The following is a 15,816-nucleotide window of genomic DNA, read 5'->3' as shown; positions in this document are numbered from 1 at the left end:
ATGGTTTCATAAGAAAAAGGGAAAAAACAAAAACAAAAAAAAAACAACGAAGTTGACATAAAATAGATTCAGAGGTGCACATCTCTGAATCTACCCCTTTAATACAAACCGTAAATCAAAATTTCTTTCAGTGCAAAGTATCAATATGAGGTATTAAGAACAAAAACAAAAAACTCAGGGTTAGAAATAAACCGTATCAAATCAGGGATATTCACTAAACTCTGCACTTTAGCAAATTAATTCCCATAATTTAGGCAAAAGTAACCACATTGAAAGAAGAGAAAAACAAATCTCAAACTCTGGTCTTATCAAAGTTTGGCTATTTTAGCCTGAATTTTCCATATTGGGTTTAATGGACTGCAGTCCGGAGATTGAGTGAATAACCCTGTAAATCTTAAAAACTGGAGTGATTTGTCTTAATCTGTGCAAAACATACCTTTCCAAAAATGAAAACAGCTACTCTAATGTGCAACACTTTTTTTACTCTAAAGAGAGAAGCTTTAATGCAATAATGTACAGTAAAGTCTTACACCTGTTGTGTAAGACGGTTAGAGTTTCTGTCAAGGCAGCAGGAAAGGGAAAAGAAAAAACCTCCAACAATTTAACTAATGTGCTCTGTTATTAGGGTGAAACCTTCTTAGTCATCTAGCTAGGACTGATGCACATCAAACTGCCCAAAGCACACATGATATGGAATGGAATTACTGAAGGTTTTGCCAAAACAATACATTATGCTAAAACAATTTGCTTAAAAGGGGCAGTCTAAGTACCAAAATCACCTCATATTAAATAGGTGTTATTGAGCATACAGGCTGCCCCTGCTTTTTTTTTTTAAAGCAGACCTACCAGTGGCTTGCAGAAAGACCGTTACTAGGTGGTTTTAGACACAATGTGATTCAATTGTTAGAGAAGCAATGAATTGTTGGATGAAGGCATTGCAGCACGTGAGCCATGTAACCTTATTGCTACTCTGAAGCATCTTAGACAAACGTCAGTCTTAATGACTTTAATGGAAGAGGATCAGGCTGCAAAGAGGAGACTGTCCTACTCTGGAACCACAGCAAGTTTTATGGTGTTTTAATTTTGAATGAGAAAAAAAAAAAAAAAAAAAAAAAAAAAAAAACACCCCACCATACACACTATGGGGCAAAATATTGTAAAGGGAACACGGAATAAGTCTAATATTAAAATACATAATAATTCTACTTGGAGTGTTCCATAAAGTCATGTGTGCTCTGGTGTACACCATCATTACTCTCAGGGTTATTCTCTAAACTCGGAATTTAGCTGCTTAAATCCAAATTGTAAAATATAGGCAAAAGATTAGCGCTGTGAAAAAAAAATGATTTAATTCAGCTCTACTCAAAGCCTGATTATTTTGATTATTTTTGCAATTTCAATTTAATTTGCTAAAATCTGGAGTTTAGGTAAAAAAAAAAAAAAAAATTGTTAGTGATTCTACTTCGTAAAAAAAAAAAAAAAAAAAAAAAAAAAAAAAAAAAGAAAGATGTGCATCACGCAGCTCGTAGTACCTGGTCATACAAATGAAACTATACATTTTACAAAGTAGCAACCGCCCTGTTCTTATACAAGAGAAAAACCAAAAACAACACCCCTTTAATACATAGGTGTTGGAAAAATAGTTTGTAAACATCTTTGTTTCAAGTCTAGGGTTGGAGAATGACAATTTGGCAACGCATCCAAAAAGGCTGTTCGGTACATACACTACTCTAGTTCATAAGTAGTATAGGTTCTTCGAACTCATAGAAAGACTTTGTGCTAGTCTGACCTGCACGTGAGTCAGACTCAAAAGGACCACCTGGTAGCTCAGAAAAAGTGCACGCTAGTTGTTCATTTTCACGCTCTGAGCGGACGTAAGAGGTACGCGAATATCCTTTTTCACTCATAAAGTTAAAATCTTGAGGAATATAGAGCATGTCTGGATAATTCCTAGTAATCAAATCACATGTAGTTTTCAATGATGTTTTTCTAAAGGCCATGAGATGCATGTGAGCAAATTTTGAGTAAATCATGCGTTTAAAGCCGAGAGACTCGATTGCGATCTTCCAGCTTTTCATCATTAAAGCATGACGATTCTGATGTGAGGAATCAGGGGTGATGATAAGCAGCAAACCGTTTAGTGCAAGAAGTTCGTGGGCCTTTTTACAGCAAAGCCAACGTTGGTAACGTGAAGGAAAATAAGAAAGGAGAAGGGAGAAAACAACTACATCAAAAAGCTCAGAATGCAAGCTCTCAATTGGACTTCGTAGGTTCTTCAGGAAAATATCAACGGCCTCAGGAGCAAGCTGAAGAGGCTGGCGTATCTGTAGATTCAGGAAGTCACACCTGTGCACAGTCTGTGTCAAAGAGAAAAATAAAGTTTGGTGCATTAGAGATTAATCAGGAACGGACACTTTTTATTCGGTTTACTATGCAAAAAAATTCATTAGGTGCTTTTTATTGCTACAGATTTAGCAAATGGCATAATCCAATTCAGGCACAGCCAAGGCACACTATGCAAATCAGGAGAAGGACCAGAAGCATCTTGCAGCTTTCTTTATGCTGAGACAATAGCACAGGACAGAGCATAGAACAATGCTAGAGGGGGAGGAGGGAGGCATAACATTCAAAGATGTGTAGATTTCTACATTTAATTTTGAGCTATAGATAGATATAATCCAGTACACATTCACTAAAAAGCAATTTTAAAGCTAACAGAACACGTTAATTTCTCTGTAATTACATTTGCTTGTGGCAAAAATAAAAATAAATTAAAAATATAACACTTATAAAATATAGTAGTTATGGAGCTTAGTGACACTTCATACATGCATAATGTTTTTATGGCATTAACCTCAACTGCAGGAACAATGTCAATCCCAACTGCCAAGATGTCTTCATACTTGAGAAATGGATTGTAGCAGCTTCCGACATCGAGCAACCTCATCTTTCCAGAGTGATGAAACCTAAGACAGAAAATTATTTTTTTTAATAAAAAAAAAAAACCAAAACAACAAACACATCTTTACATCAAACCTGGATATGTAAAATTAAATAGGTTAGACTGGACTAAATGATATCAATTGAATATTAATTTTAATAAGCACGTCTGTTCTTTACATACCCCTATATTAATTAGAGCTTAGACAGTGAATATATTGAGTTTATTTGAAAATATCCCAAAAACAAAACACTAAAAAGTGCAGAAACATGATTGAGGTTAATTAATAACTAATTGACAGCTTCTAGTAGCGTGTCAACACCTTAATACAGAGGTATTTCACCATCAAATAACTTCTTCACATTTACCATGACGTATTTCCACATCACAAGTGACTTGGCAATTAGCAGTTACAAGTGAATATAAGATTAATTTCAAGCTGTCACGAGAGGGAATGGATTGTAATAAGCTTTGAAAGTTTGATATTCTTATAGAGAGGTGACAGAAAAAGTGAAAATAAAAATATATAAATCTTTTAGTATTAAAGTCCATAGAGATTAGTTTTCAGAAAGTCCCAGAGTCTACAAGGATACTCCTTAAAGTCCTAGCCTAGACTAGTTCCATATTAACCCCTTAAGGACCAAACTTCTGGAATAAAAGGGAATCATGACATGTCATGTGTCCTTAAGGGTCTAAAGAGGTTTTTAGTTATATCGTGCATCAATTTGGGGGTAACTGTTCTATACTATAAGCAGCACACTCAGGATGCATGATTTAAAGGACCACTATAGGCACCAAGACCAATTCAACTCAATGAAGTGGTCTGGGTGCCAGGTCCCTCTAGCTTTAACCATGCAGCTGAAAATATAGCAGTTTCAGAGAAACTGCTATGCTTACACTGAGGGTTAAACCAGCCTCTAGTGGCTGTCTCCCTGAGAGCCACTAGAGGCCGCTTCCGCGATTCTCACTGTTAAAACGCTGGACAGACATAGGAAAGCATGGAGTAATCCTTTACTATGGGCAGTTTGAATGCTCAAGCGGCTCTTGAGCGTCAGAAGGAGGAGGAGTAGAGGTCACCATCGCCGAGGGAGGCCGGCGCTGGAGAAAGGCAAGTGGCTTAAGGGGTTTTAACCCCTTCAGCCCAGCGGGAGAGGGGCTCTAATGACCCTATAGTGCCAGGAAAAAAAGTTTGTTTTCCTGGCACTATAGTGCTCCTTTAAGGACAGCTTCATGTTCAATACAAAATAAACCTGTTGAACGATGTGGCTGTTCTCAAGGAGTGAATTACATTTCCACTTTTTTTTTTTTTTAATAGTGTTTTTAGTACTCTTTGGCTTAACATAAATGCTAATTTTGCATTACACAAAATACACCACAAACTAGAAAACTGCATATAGAAACACTTACTCTTTATTTTGATTCAAGGACATCAGAACTTCATCGTAGTTTAGAGGGAAGGTACTATTTAACACAGCTCTGCGTGCATCCTTTTCAATAATTTTCCTCTTTCCTCCATTGAAAAAATAATCTCGGCAGACACTGGAAAGGAAAAAAAAACAAAAAAACAATTAAATTAAGGGGAAAAAAATCTCCAAACCTATTTCTGAGATTACTAAAAATAATTGGGGAGGGGGAGAAGCAACCTCTCTCATCATAAACAAACTAGAAAAGAAAAGAGCAGATTTATAACTTAAGGCAGGAGTATAGAAAGTCGAGCAGCAATGCCTTTTCTGCTGACATAATATGATGCACTTTTTTTTTTTTAAAGCAACATAGCATGCTTTTACAGTTTGTTCCTCCTACCACAGTAGATAAAGTTTATATAGCTTGCAACTCAAGCAATGGTAAGAACTGAGCAGTGAGACTGGAGGGGCATGATCTTATATAACAAAACTGATTCAATAAGCAAACGTCTTTAATAATGAGCAAATAAAAAATAAATCTTTAACAAAAAAAGTTTAACACTGAACGGGACAGAGCTAGGAGGTCACCAGACACTAGTACTTTAATTATATGAACCTATAACAATGCCTACCTGATTTTCCTTAGACCCAAGAAATACATCTACACACTTCTGAAAAATACAACTAAGTTTAAAGCCTTAGCTCTCTAGACCCTGCCATTTGCCCCACCCTGCTAGTCTTCACAATTCACGTTTCTGAATATTTACCCAAGGCACCATTCAATGCGACTTTGTCCTTCACATTTCTTTGTCCAGTAATTGTCAGCCAAGCTTTTCATTGCACATGCATATTCACCAAGTTTTCTTTCATCTTTACAATGCTGATTCCAAACTTTATCAAAATTGCCATCTTTAAAACAAAAGTAAGAAGGAATATTCATATATTAAACATTTAAGTCTAAATACAACTTATAAGAAGTGTGGGATGGAATAATTAGCTTTACAGAACATAATGCATGAGAAAGTGTCCTGATAAGCAAGATTTAAAAAAAAAAAAAAAAAAAAAAAAAAAAAAGACGGCTATTCTACTAGGTTACCAAAAGACACATGCAATGTAATGTAAAATCCAGAGCATAACACATTTAAGTAAAACCCACAATTAAGACTCATGCATAACAGTGATGAGGGTTATAGCTTAAACTAAAATTAGCAAAAGGCCTAATGAAACGTCTGTGGCAGTTGATTTTTTATTGTGTAACTTTCTCAACTAATCAGCTGACTCTGCATGGCAGAGTTTAACTCAGGATAGCCAATGTGACCCGTGCCCACCACTTTACTTACTCTGCAGCTGCTCCAAAACCAGACAGCCACTAAAGGGACTTTCGGTCGCCTGACGCTGGACGTCTTCACGCTATGCATGGGGATGTCCAGTGTCACAGAAACCACATAGGCACGTATTGAATAATGCGTTTCATCCTATTGCTGCGCATGTGCATTAGGTCTCCTCCATCAGCAGGTGAGGAGAGAAGGCCGGATCCAAGCCAGTGCTGAATGACATCAGAGCTGGACCCAGGAAAGTGACAGAAGGGGGAAGGAATAAGGCCAGGAGTTTTCCCAGGTACTATAGTTACCCTTTAAAGCAAGGATAGGGAGAACCTTCGGCCCTCCAGATGTTTTGGACTACATCTCCCATTATGCGCTTACATCCATAAGGCTGGCAAAGCATCAAATGAGATGCAGTCCACAACATCTGGAGGGCCAGAGGTTCCCCACCCCTGCTTTAAAGCATTAAGAAAAAAAAATTATATATATTTTAAATTGTATAAGAAAATATGATAAATTGTTTTGATAGGGAAAGATTGTACTTCAAAATGAGAATGCATTGTCGGAATAATTCAGACATTCTACTTCATGACATAGGACTGCTTGTAATGCATGATTTTCAAGATCGAAGCAGAGACTACAGTGATTTCTCTTTAACAATAAAAAGTAACGGCAGCATAAATGCTGTATATTTTATGCAAACCGCTCATGAGGTTACGCTGAGGGTGGAACCCTGAAGGCAGCTTCCCTTTTACACGGTAGACATGGTTATGGAATGAGAGGATAATAATATGATCACACTTTCACCATTAATTTAAAAAGGAACAGCATAGTCATTAATAAACTTATCTAAAGTCGTTAGTGTCAAATCAGTTACCATTTTTCATTTAAAATTTGTTTGAGGGCTTGAAAGAGCACTTTCCAGTTTTGCCTCACAATTCAGTGAGCCTTTATCTTAACTTCTGGTATGGCATACCTAATCATACCACAACATACCCCTTTTGTATACATGAACCATACATCACTCTCCCCCCACCCCTCCTTTTCCTGCACACACAGACATTTAGTAGGTTAATTACAGGTGGCAGTACCATTAATTATATAACGAGTAAGCATATTTCTGTAAGGATACTTCCAAGAACAGTACAGTGTTCCTTTAACACCAAACAAAATAAAATATAAAAAATTCCTCCATTTAGATTTACTCTGAAATACAGAAAATTCAACATTAAGTTTATTTATGTGAATATTTCTAATCCTTATTAGGTTTGTAAGTCCAACATACATGTGATGTCAAAATACAAAAAAAATAAAAATGTCCTATTATCCTATTTGGAGAAAAGTATATGTAAACCCAACTAATTATTGTGTTCAGGTGTCAGCCTCGCTCGTTGCCAACAGGTACACAGAATCCAGCACGTAATAATGTAATCTTTACAAAGTACAATGCATCCTACTGAAGAGCTTAGGGACTTTAAAAATGCCCGTGTCTCAAGCCAAATCGTTATGGCCTACCAGTTATGCTTTACACCTCTGTCCTATTTAGGGATCAACCAATGTAATGTTTCCAGAATCGATGCTGATAAAGATTATAGGTCGCCTTTTGACAATAAGCTGTACGTTTAAAGTTTTGAAAAGGCAACAATTTCTACACAAATCTGGCATTAACTTAACATGAAGACGGAAGTCCTATTGCCATCACTCTCAGCAACCCTGTACATTACAGCAGATTATTCACTGTCTCACCTAAAAAAAACAAAATCCACCAGCAAGAAATTTTTATGTTTTCCCTTTAAATTGTGAACTAGACAGGGTTCAAAGATATAGAATCAGTTTTCATCTTTCAAACGTGAGCTCTCAATCCCTTGCTGAATGTATCAGCTAAATAAACAGATGATGTTGGAGAATAGTCACCAACATGTAAACAGCTGAGGACTTTAGTTTGCTTTTCCAGAATTTCTTGCAGAGCAAGGTGGTTTCCTTCAGTCCACTGATAAACACAAAGTTTACAGCTTTGAATATACAATCTTTGACCTGCATTTTTTTGTATAGACAATATGCTGAGCATTCACAATACTGATAAATACAAGGGCTTGTGAATTCAGTTCCAAAAAGCAGTATACAGCAAATTCTACAATTGGCAAAAGAAAGCAATGACTTTTTTTTAGATTTAATTTAGACACCCATACAATAAATGTCACTCTTAAAACCTAATGGGGACCTCTGGGCACCATAACAACTTCATAAAAATGAAGTGGTTACATTAGTTATATTGCCACGGAGGACCCTGGCACACGTTTGCGGGTTAAACAGTTCACGAACAATTTAACCTCAAATTTTCCACTCCAGCGCTAACTCTGTCCCCTGCAGCTCCCATGTAAAAAAACGGCTTAGAAATATGTATTATTCTGATGAAGTGGTTATGTTGCCCAGAGTGACCCTTTAAGTTTTGGATTGGTTTATGATGTCTGGGATTTTGAAAGCAGGGCGATATACCTACTGCAAAACCTAACAAATTCTATTTTTCTTTACCTCCTTTTTTCTTCTAATTATAATTATCTACTTGGGTTCATGCACTTTGAGGGATTGGAGGAATTTTTTTGTACAAATGCTTGTTCTACACACTGCCCGATTATACAGATTTAGTCATTTTCACGGCATAAGAAAAACAAAACAAAAAAAAAACAACAGCCCAGTGCAAAAGAGAAGTACATTATATTTTCTGTTTTTGGCAGACGTGTGAGGTGATGAGGCAGGGACTGAATATGCAATCTAAGCAATGAAACATGATATTCTGTATAGCTAGTCACTTTCTTCGGACACTCCCTTAATCTAATGGTCAGGCTTGTTCAACGCAAGCAGTCTGCTTAACATCTTTTAAAGACACACTCCAATTAAATACATTTGTTTGTAATGTTCCTTAAAGGGACACTACAGGCACCCAGACCACTTCTGCCCATTGGAGTGGTCTGGGTGCCAACTCCCACTACTCCTAACCCTGCAAGTGTAATTATTGCAGTTTTTTTTATAAACTGCAGTAATTACCTTGCAGGGTTAACTCCACCTCTAGCGGATGTCTACTAGACAGCCACTTCCTCCTTCATAGCACAGATTATCTGTGCTAGACTGTCGCTGGACGTCCTCCTGTGTGAGGAATATTTTTCAATGCTTTCCTATGGGGAGCGCTAATGCGCATCAGGTCTCCTCAGCCGGCGGGATCAGTTTCGGCCGACGGAGACAGTAGGAGGAGCAGCTTGGAGGAGGAGACAGTGACGAGGGACATCGTCGCTGCCTCAGGTAAGTGACTGAAGGGGTTTTCACTCCTTCAGTAACCGGGGATTGGCGGGGGGAGGGAGAGGGTACCTCCAGTGCCAGGAAAACAGTTTGTTTTCCTGGCACTGGAGTTTTCCTTTAAACTGTTTAAAATACTAATAATCCCTTCAATATACTCTAATAAGCTAGTAAAACTCACATTTATCCAGCACCGAGAGAATCTCCTTGCTGTAGCAGCTCTGATCCTCTACCTGTGAGGTCATCATTGGTGACTTGTGTCCATTTAGAATCATTAAAAAGGAACAATAGTGTCAGGAATACAACACTATAGGACATAGGTGTTAAAGGAAAAAAATATGTATGTAGGTGTCCAGACCCCCTTGCCGCTCATGAAAAAGGTAATTTATTTATTCTTTTCAAGTGCCGCGTGATCTCAGACAATCCAATGCTTTCCTGTAAGAAAGTATTGGGAGTCTAATGTGCACGAGCGGCAAAACACTGCTGTGCCAAATCAGCAGATTGTGTTTTAACACAACAGGGTCAGAAATACTGGTTTGTGTTCCTTTAATCCCTAAAGCACTTCAGCAAGGTGAAATGCTCTAGGGCAGGCTTCCCCAAACTCCAGTCCCCCAGATGTTGCTGAACTACAACTCCCATGATTCTATGAATGAAATAGATAGGCTGGGAATCATGGGAGTTGTAGTTCAGGGCCGCAGTTTGGGGAAGCCTTCTTTAGAGGATTGGAGTGTCCCTTGCTTTAAAGCACTTGTTAAATGTTTAATCTGAATTAGAGTGCATCACAACCAAAATATTGAAGACAAATGCAAAAACTAATAAAAAAAAAAAAAAGACAAAGCTCTTGCATTTGTTGTACGACCTAATTCTTAGCGGTGCACTTGCACTTAAGACTGACAAGTAAGTGTCAGCAAGTCATAGAGCACACTTTGTATTCTTTAGTACTGCTGAACCTATCCCATAAACAGTGCACTGAAGGCCACAGGTTTCAGGAAGGTGTAGTTCAATAGTTAGCTTTTAACTCTAGGAAACTAAAAATTTAACTACACTTCCAAGAAACCCAAGTCACAGCATTATGTGCAGCAGACTTTCTGGAATATAAGTGAACATTTTAAGGTATAGGTTCTCTTTGTAATGCAAAAGAGTTCTAAAACTAGCCTAAAACAGATGGGCTCACTGAAGACCAAGTTAAAAGGGACATGCATCACCGACAAACAGGTTCATACAAAAGATTTCGCTTCGAATGACAGTCTGATCATGAAGAGCAGGCTGTGGTGTCAGGTTTCGCTCCCCTGCTGCTGGTTGATTACTTGTTTGTTATTAGTGGACTGGTCTGAAACGGAGATGGATGGGTAAAATGGAAGAGGGCCATAGAAACTTCCCTAACTAATAGGCATTCCCAATAATGCAGTCTGAAAAAGTTTATAATGGTTATCTACATCATTTTCAGAGTTTGTCTTGCTTTATTTTGGTTTGTGTAATTGTTTGAAAGTTTTGCTGGCTTCAAGTGAAATCGCTCTTTTTATGTTGGGCAAAAATGTCACCTATATGTTGATTGTGCATGGCAAATGTATATTACCCTACAGAATCCCCCCCCCCCCCCACCAACGAAAAAAAAATTAAAAATAAAAACCCACTACAATGCTACACAGAGAGGACAGTTAATACTCCAAAAACATTGTGAGAATAGACTTTGAAATAAGGACAAGTGGGTTGAAATATGTAGAGAGGGTTGTGATTTTTTGGTACCATAAACTACTGATAAGCATTTACCTCATGAATGTTTTTATATATATATATATATATATATATATATATATATATATATATATATATATATATATATATATATATACACACACACACACACACACACACACTTAACAAAAAAATAAAGTTATTAAAATTAAACATTTTAATGTTGAGCTTTACACAAAACCAGGAGGGTTCTTGGTCAAAAGCACAGACACTTAGGCCAGGTCATGTCCGGACATGAAACCTTAAACAAAAGCCAAGTCAGGGCTTTGTTGTGTTTGTTTTTTACTGAACTCCTCAAGTGGAGTAAGTGGAAATCCGAGTTGCATCAGACATGGTTAAAGCTGGGATATTTTAAGCCTGAACTTTTCCCCATTCGTTTTTCAATGAGCTACTTAACACGCCATGTAGAGTAACAGTAAAAATAATAAAAAAAAAAATAATGGAAAAGGAAGTTAAAACAAACATGGAGGAGAAAAAAAACCAAAACATTTTTTAAAAGTTAAATCAGCTGTTTTAAGTTTGTCTAAAATGTTGCAATAACTTTAAACTCCCAGCAGCTCACATTTAAGTGAACAACAACAACCCTGCAAGAAGTACTGAAACCTCAAAGCACAAAATACTGTCCCTTTAAAAACAGTGGCAGGTTATAAACAAACAATAAAAAGGAGCAGCTGCCAAGAGTCTCAATGCAGCCCTGGATAGAATATCATGGAATGTTGAGGATTATAATAGAATCCTCAGCTAATATTTGAGATTACAAACATACACTTTGGATTGTTAGCCTGTGTGAGCAAGTCCCCTCACCCTCTATTGTTTCTGTTTGTCCCATCTACCTTGTTTACGGTTTAAACCCCAACTTGTACAGCGCGACAGACTATGTTGGCGTCCTATTAACAATAAGAATAAAGTGATTGGGTAAAACTCAGAGACTGACACGGGCTAGACATCCCGCAGGCTGATTTAGAACTACACCTCCCGTTATGCTCCATCATTCTAGCGGATGGCAGAGCATCATGGGAGTTGTAGTTTTTTTGTGTAGTTAGCGGAATACCCGTCTTTTTGGACGGTTTAAGGACCGGACAGGCCGCAGCGGACCCAGTCACAGCTCCGTTACCTTCCAGGTACTGTTTCCGCAGGCTCCGGTGGACGCTCTTCACAACCCCGGAGAGCTTCTCCTGCTCCTGCTTGGCGACCCGGGGGACGGCTCCCTCACAGAGCTGCGGGTTCCCGGCCAAGGCCCGCGGGCCAGCCCTGCTCTCCTGCCTTCGCTCCATATCTCGACCCTGGCTGCTGGAAAATGCCATCCACGCCCCCCCTACCTTCCTCCCCGGCACGTACAGAGCGAGCGCTAGCAACAGCCGCGTCACCGCCGGACACCGCACGCGATAGGCTGGCGGCGAGGTGGGCGGGGATACACTCTCAGCCAATGAGAGCGTAGCAGCTATCCTCCTCAGCGACGCGGATCGCGGGTTAACTGCTCAGGCGCCAGAGAGCCACTGCTCGCCAGGGCCAGTGCGCGCGACAGGTCCTGATAAAACCGTTAAATGGGAGGAGCCTCAGGAAGCGTATGAGGGAGGGAGGGAGGGAAAGAACTGCCAATCACAAGACGCCCCCCTGATAGCTCCTCCCCGTCCTTGCAACAAACACGTTCCCTTTTGTTTCTTTCGGCAGCGCTTGGAGACCCGCTCAGCCAATCAGCGCAGAGCAGTGTTTTTGTACGTGCGGCAGCGTATCGATAGGCCAGACCGTTAGCCGCGCGGAGAGGAGGGGGGAGGTCATGTGACCCCTGGAGCTCGCTTGCTTGGTGTCTGGAACAATCCGAGTCATTGAGGGGAGTGGGGGGGTGGTCTCTCACTTCATGTTGCTATGTCACACAGTGATTTAATAAAGATTATCGTGACAGTGGATTTATACAGTAAAAAACACGCGCGCGCGAGTGCGAGAGCACAGTATTACTGTATTTTCTTCTCGCTCACAAGTACAGCGCTATGGAATCTGATGGCGCTATACAGAGGCGGCTCTAGACTTTATGAGGCCTTAGGCGAAACGCAAACATGAGGCCCCACTAACAAAAAAGTGTCACATATACACATTGATGCGCTGTCTACCTGTGTATGTGCCTGAGAGTGTGTCTGACAGAGAGTATCCTTGTGTGTGTGAATGTATGTCTCTGTGAGCATGTTTGCGTTTTTGTCTGAGACCCTATGTGTATGGGGTAGCTGCTTGAAGTGTGTTGTGTGTGTATAGGGGGGGGGTGGGTGATGGTGAGAGGGGGGTGATGGTGAGAGGGAGAAGGGGTGCGATGGTGAGAGGGGGAGGGGGTGCGATGGTGAGAGGGAGCGGGGGTGCGATGGTGAGAGGGAGCAGGGGGTGATGGTAATGTGAGAGGGAGGGGGGTGATGGTAATGTGAGGGGGGGTAATGTGAGAGTGAGAGGGGGTAATGTGAGAGTGAGAGGGGGTAATGTGAGAGTGAGAGGGGGTAATGTGAGAGGGGGTGATGTGAGAAGGAGGGGGTGATGGTGAGTTGGGTGAGGCTGAGGGTGGTGACGGAGGGTTATGGTGAGGGGGTGATGCTGAGGGTGGTGGGGGGGTGATGCTGAGGGTGGCGGGGGGGTGATGCTGAGGGTGGCGGGGGGGTGATGCTGAGGGTGGCGGGGGGGTGATGCTGAGGGTGGCGGGGGGGTGATGCTGAGGGTGGCGGGGGGTGATGCTGAGGGTGGCGGGGGGTGATGCTGAGGGTGGCGGGGGGTGATGCTGAGGGTGGCGGGGGGTGATGCTGAGGGTGGCGGGGGGTGATGCTGAGGGTGGCGGGGGGGTGATGCTGAGGGTGGTGGGGGGGTGATGCTGAGGGTGGTGGGGGGTGGTGAGGCTGAGGGGGGTGGTGAGGCTGAGGGTGGTGGGGGGTGGTGAGGCTGAGGGTGGTGGGGGTGGTGAGGCTGAGGGTGGTGGGGGTGGTGAGGCTGAGGGGGGTGGGGGTGAGGCTGAGGGTGGTGGGGGTGAGGCTGAGGATGGTGGGGGGTGAGGCTGAGGGTGGTGGGGGGAGTGATGCTGAGGGTTGTGGTGATGCTGAGGGTGGTGGGGGTGGTGATGCTGAGGGTGGGGGGGTGAGGCTGAGGGTGGTGGGGGGTGAGGGTAGGGGGGGTGAGGCTGAGGGTGGTGGGGGGTGAGGGTGGGGGGTGAGGCTGAGGGTGGTGGGGGGTGATGGTGAGGGTGGAGGGGTGGTGATGCTGAGGGTGGTGAGGGGTGATGGTTGGTGATGGGGGTGGTGAGGCTGTGGGGGGTGAGGGTGAGGCTGGGGGTGGTGATGGTGGTGGGGGTGAGGCTGAGGGTGGTGGGGGGTGAGGGTGGTGGGGGGTGAGGCTGAGGGTGGTGGGGGGTGATGGTGAGGATGTGGGGTGAGGGTGAGGATGGGGGATGAGGGTGAGGGTGAGGGGGTGAGGGTGAGGGTGGTGGGGGGTGATGGTGAGTGAGGCCGAGTGTGGTGGGGGTGAGGGTGGGGGGGTGAGGCTGAGGGTGGGGGGGTGAGGCTGAGTGTGGTGGGGGGTGATGGTGAGCGTAGGGGGGGTAAGGCTGAGGGTGGTGGGGGGTGATGGTGAGGGTGGGGGGGTGAGGCTGAGGGGGGTGGGGGTTGATGGTGAGTGAGGCTGAGGGTGGTGATGTGAGGGGGGTGAGGCTGAGGCTGAGGGTGGGGGGGGTGATGGTGAGGGTAGGGGGGGTGAGGCTGAGGGTGGTGGGGGGTGATGCTGAGGGTGGTGGGGGGTGATGGTGAGTGAGGCTGAGGGTGATGGTTGGTGATGGGGTGGTGAGGCTGTGGGGGGTACGGCTGGGGGTGGTGATGGTGGTGTGGGGTGATGGGGAGGGAGAGCCTACCTTTCCCTGGTGGTCCAGTGGGCTCCCTGGTGTTCCGGTGGCCATTACTTCCGGTCTGCAGCTCCGCAGAGCTGCAGACCGTGTAATCTCGCGAGATTTCAGAGCGTTGCCGTGGTAACCCGCGGCAACGCTCTGATTGGCCAACTCTCGCGAGTCACATGGTCTGCAGCTCTGCACACTGCGGAGCTGCAGACCAGTGTCTGCGGTGGCTGGCCGGCAGCCAGGAGGGGCCTCGCACCCGGCGGCATACCGGGCAAGCCGCCGGACCCCCTCCTGGTGTCAGGTCCTCGGTCACTGACCGAGGATCTGACACACTCTGCCAACAGGCGGTTTAGGCGGCCGCGAGGCCCCAGCCAGCGCGAGGCCTTAGGCGGCCGCCTAAACCGCCTAATTAGAGAGCCGCCTCTGGCGCTATATAAATAATAAAATAATAATTTACTATCAAAGCCCCCCCAAGACGTAAGCTCCTTCAAGCAGGGTCCTGCATCAACCTGTTGTTCCTGTAATATTTTGTAATTGTTTCATTTATTGATAAATTTCCCCCTTTTATAATATTGTAAAGCGCTGAGGAACAGGTTAGCGCTATATAAATATCAATAATAACAATAAAAGCAGATTAATAAGGCAGCCCAGGGCCCCAGAGTCTGTTTCTGAGAATGTTCTGGTTGTGTTGGTGGCTGAGTATTGTGTGTGTGATTGTGGGTGGAGGGGGCAACTGAGCGATGTTTGTAGTAGCTGAGTGTTGTGTGTGTAGAGGAGGCTGTGTGTGCTGGCTGAGTGTTGTGTGTATGGAGGAGGCTGTTGAGTGTGCTGGCTGAGTGTTGTGTGTAGAGGATTCTGTTTGTGCTGGCTGAGTGTTGTGTGTAGAGGAGGCTGTTTGTGCTGGTTGAGTGTTGTGTGTATGGAGGAGGCTATTGAGTGTGCTGATTGAGTGTTGTGTGTGTAGAGAAGGCTCATTGTGCTGGCTGAGTGTTGTGTGTAGAGGAGGCTGTTTGTTGTGTGTATGGAGGAGGCTGAGTGTGCTGGTTAAGTTTTGTGTGTGTATGGAGGAGGCTGAGTGTGCTGGCTGAGTTTTGTGTGTATGGATGAGGCTGAGTGTGCTGGTTGAGGTTTGTGTGTGTGTGTGCTGGTTAAATTCTGCGTGTGGAGGTGTCTCAGACTACTTTCAGTGTGTGTGTCTGTGTAGGGGAGTCTGAATGCGTTTTGAAAGTTTTTGTTTATGCGTGCCCTCCC

General features: G+C 43.2%; 1 protein-coding gene across 1 annotated transcript; it reads right to left on the bottom strand.

Moving 5' to 3' along the window:
* Positions 1-1,493: 1,493 nt before the first annotated feature.
* BMT2 (base methyltransferase of 25S rRNA 2 homolog) lies at positions 1,494-12,047 on the bottom strand. The gene is made up of 5 exons (XM_063445101.1): positions 11,827-12,047; positions 5,112-5,253; positions 4,349-4,480; positions 2,855-2,966; positions 1,494-2,357 (listed from the first exon to the last, which is right to left on the bottom strand). The coding sequence occupies exons 1-5, from the start codon at positions 12,014-12,016 to the stop codon at positions 1,731-1,733; spliced, it is 1,203 nt and encodes a 400-aa protein (XP_063301171.1). The 5' UTR covers positions 12,017-12,047; the 3' UTR covers positions 1,494-1,730.
* Between the last annotated feature and the right edge of the window lie 3,769 nt (positions 12,048-15,816).

The sequence above is a fragment of the Pelobates fuscus genome, chromosome 3 (assembly GCF_036172605.1).
Source record: "Pelobates fuscus isolate aPelFus1 chromosome 3, aPelFus1.pri, whole genome shotgun sequence".
NCBI lineage: Eukaryota > Metazoa > Chordata > Amphibia > Anura > Pelobatidae > Pelobates > Pelobates fuscus.
This window is presented reverse-complemented; position numbering and strand designations above follow the sequence as displayed.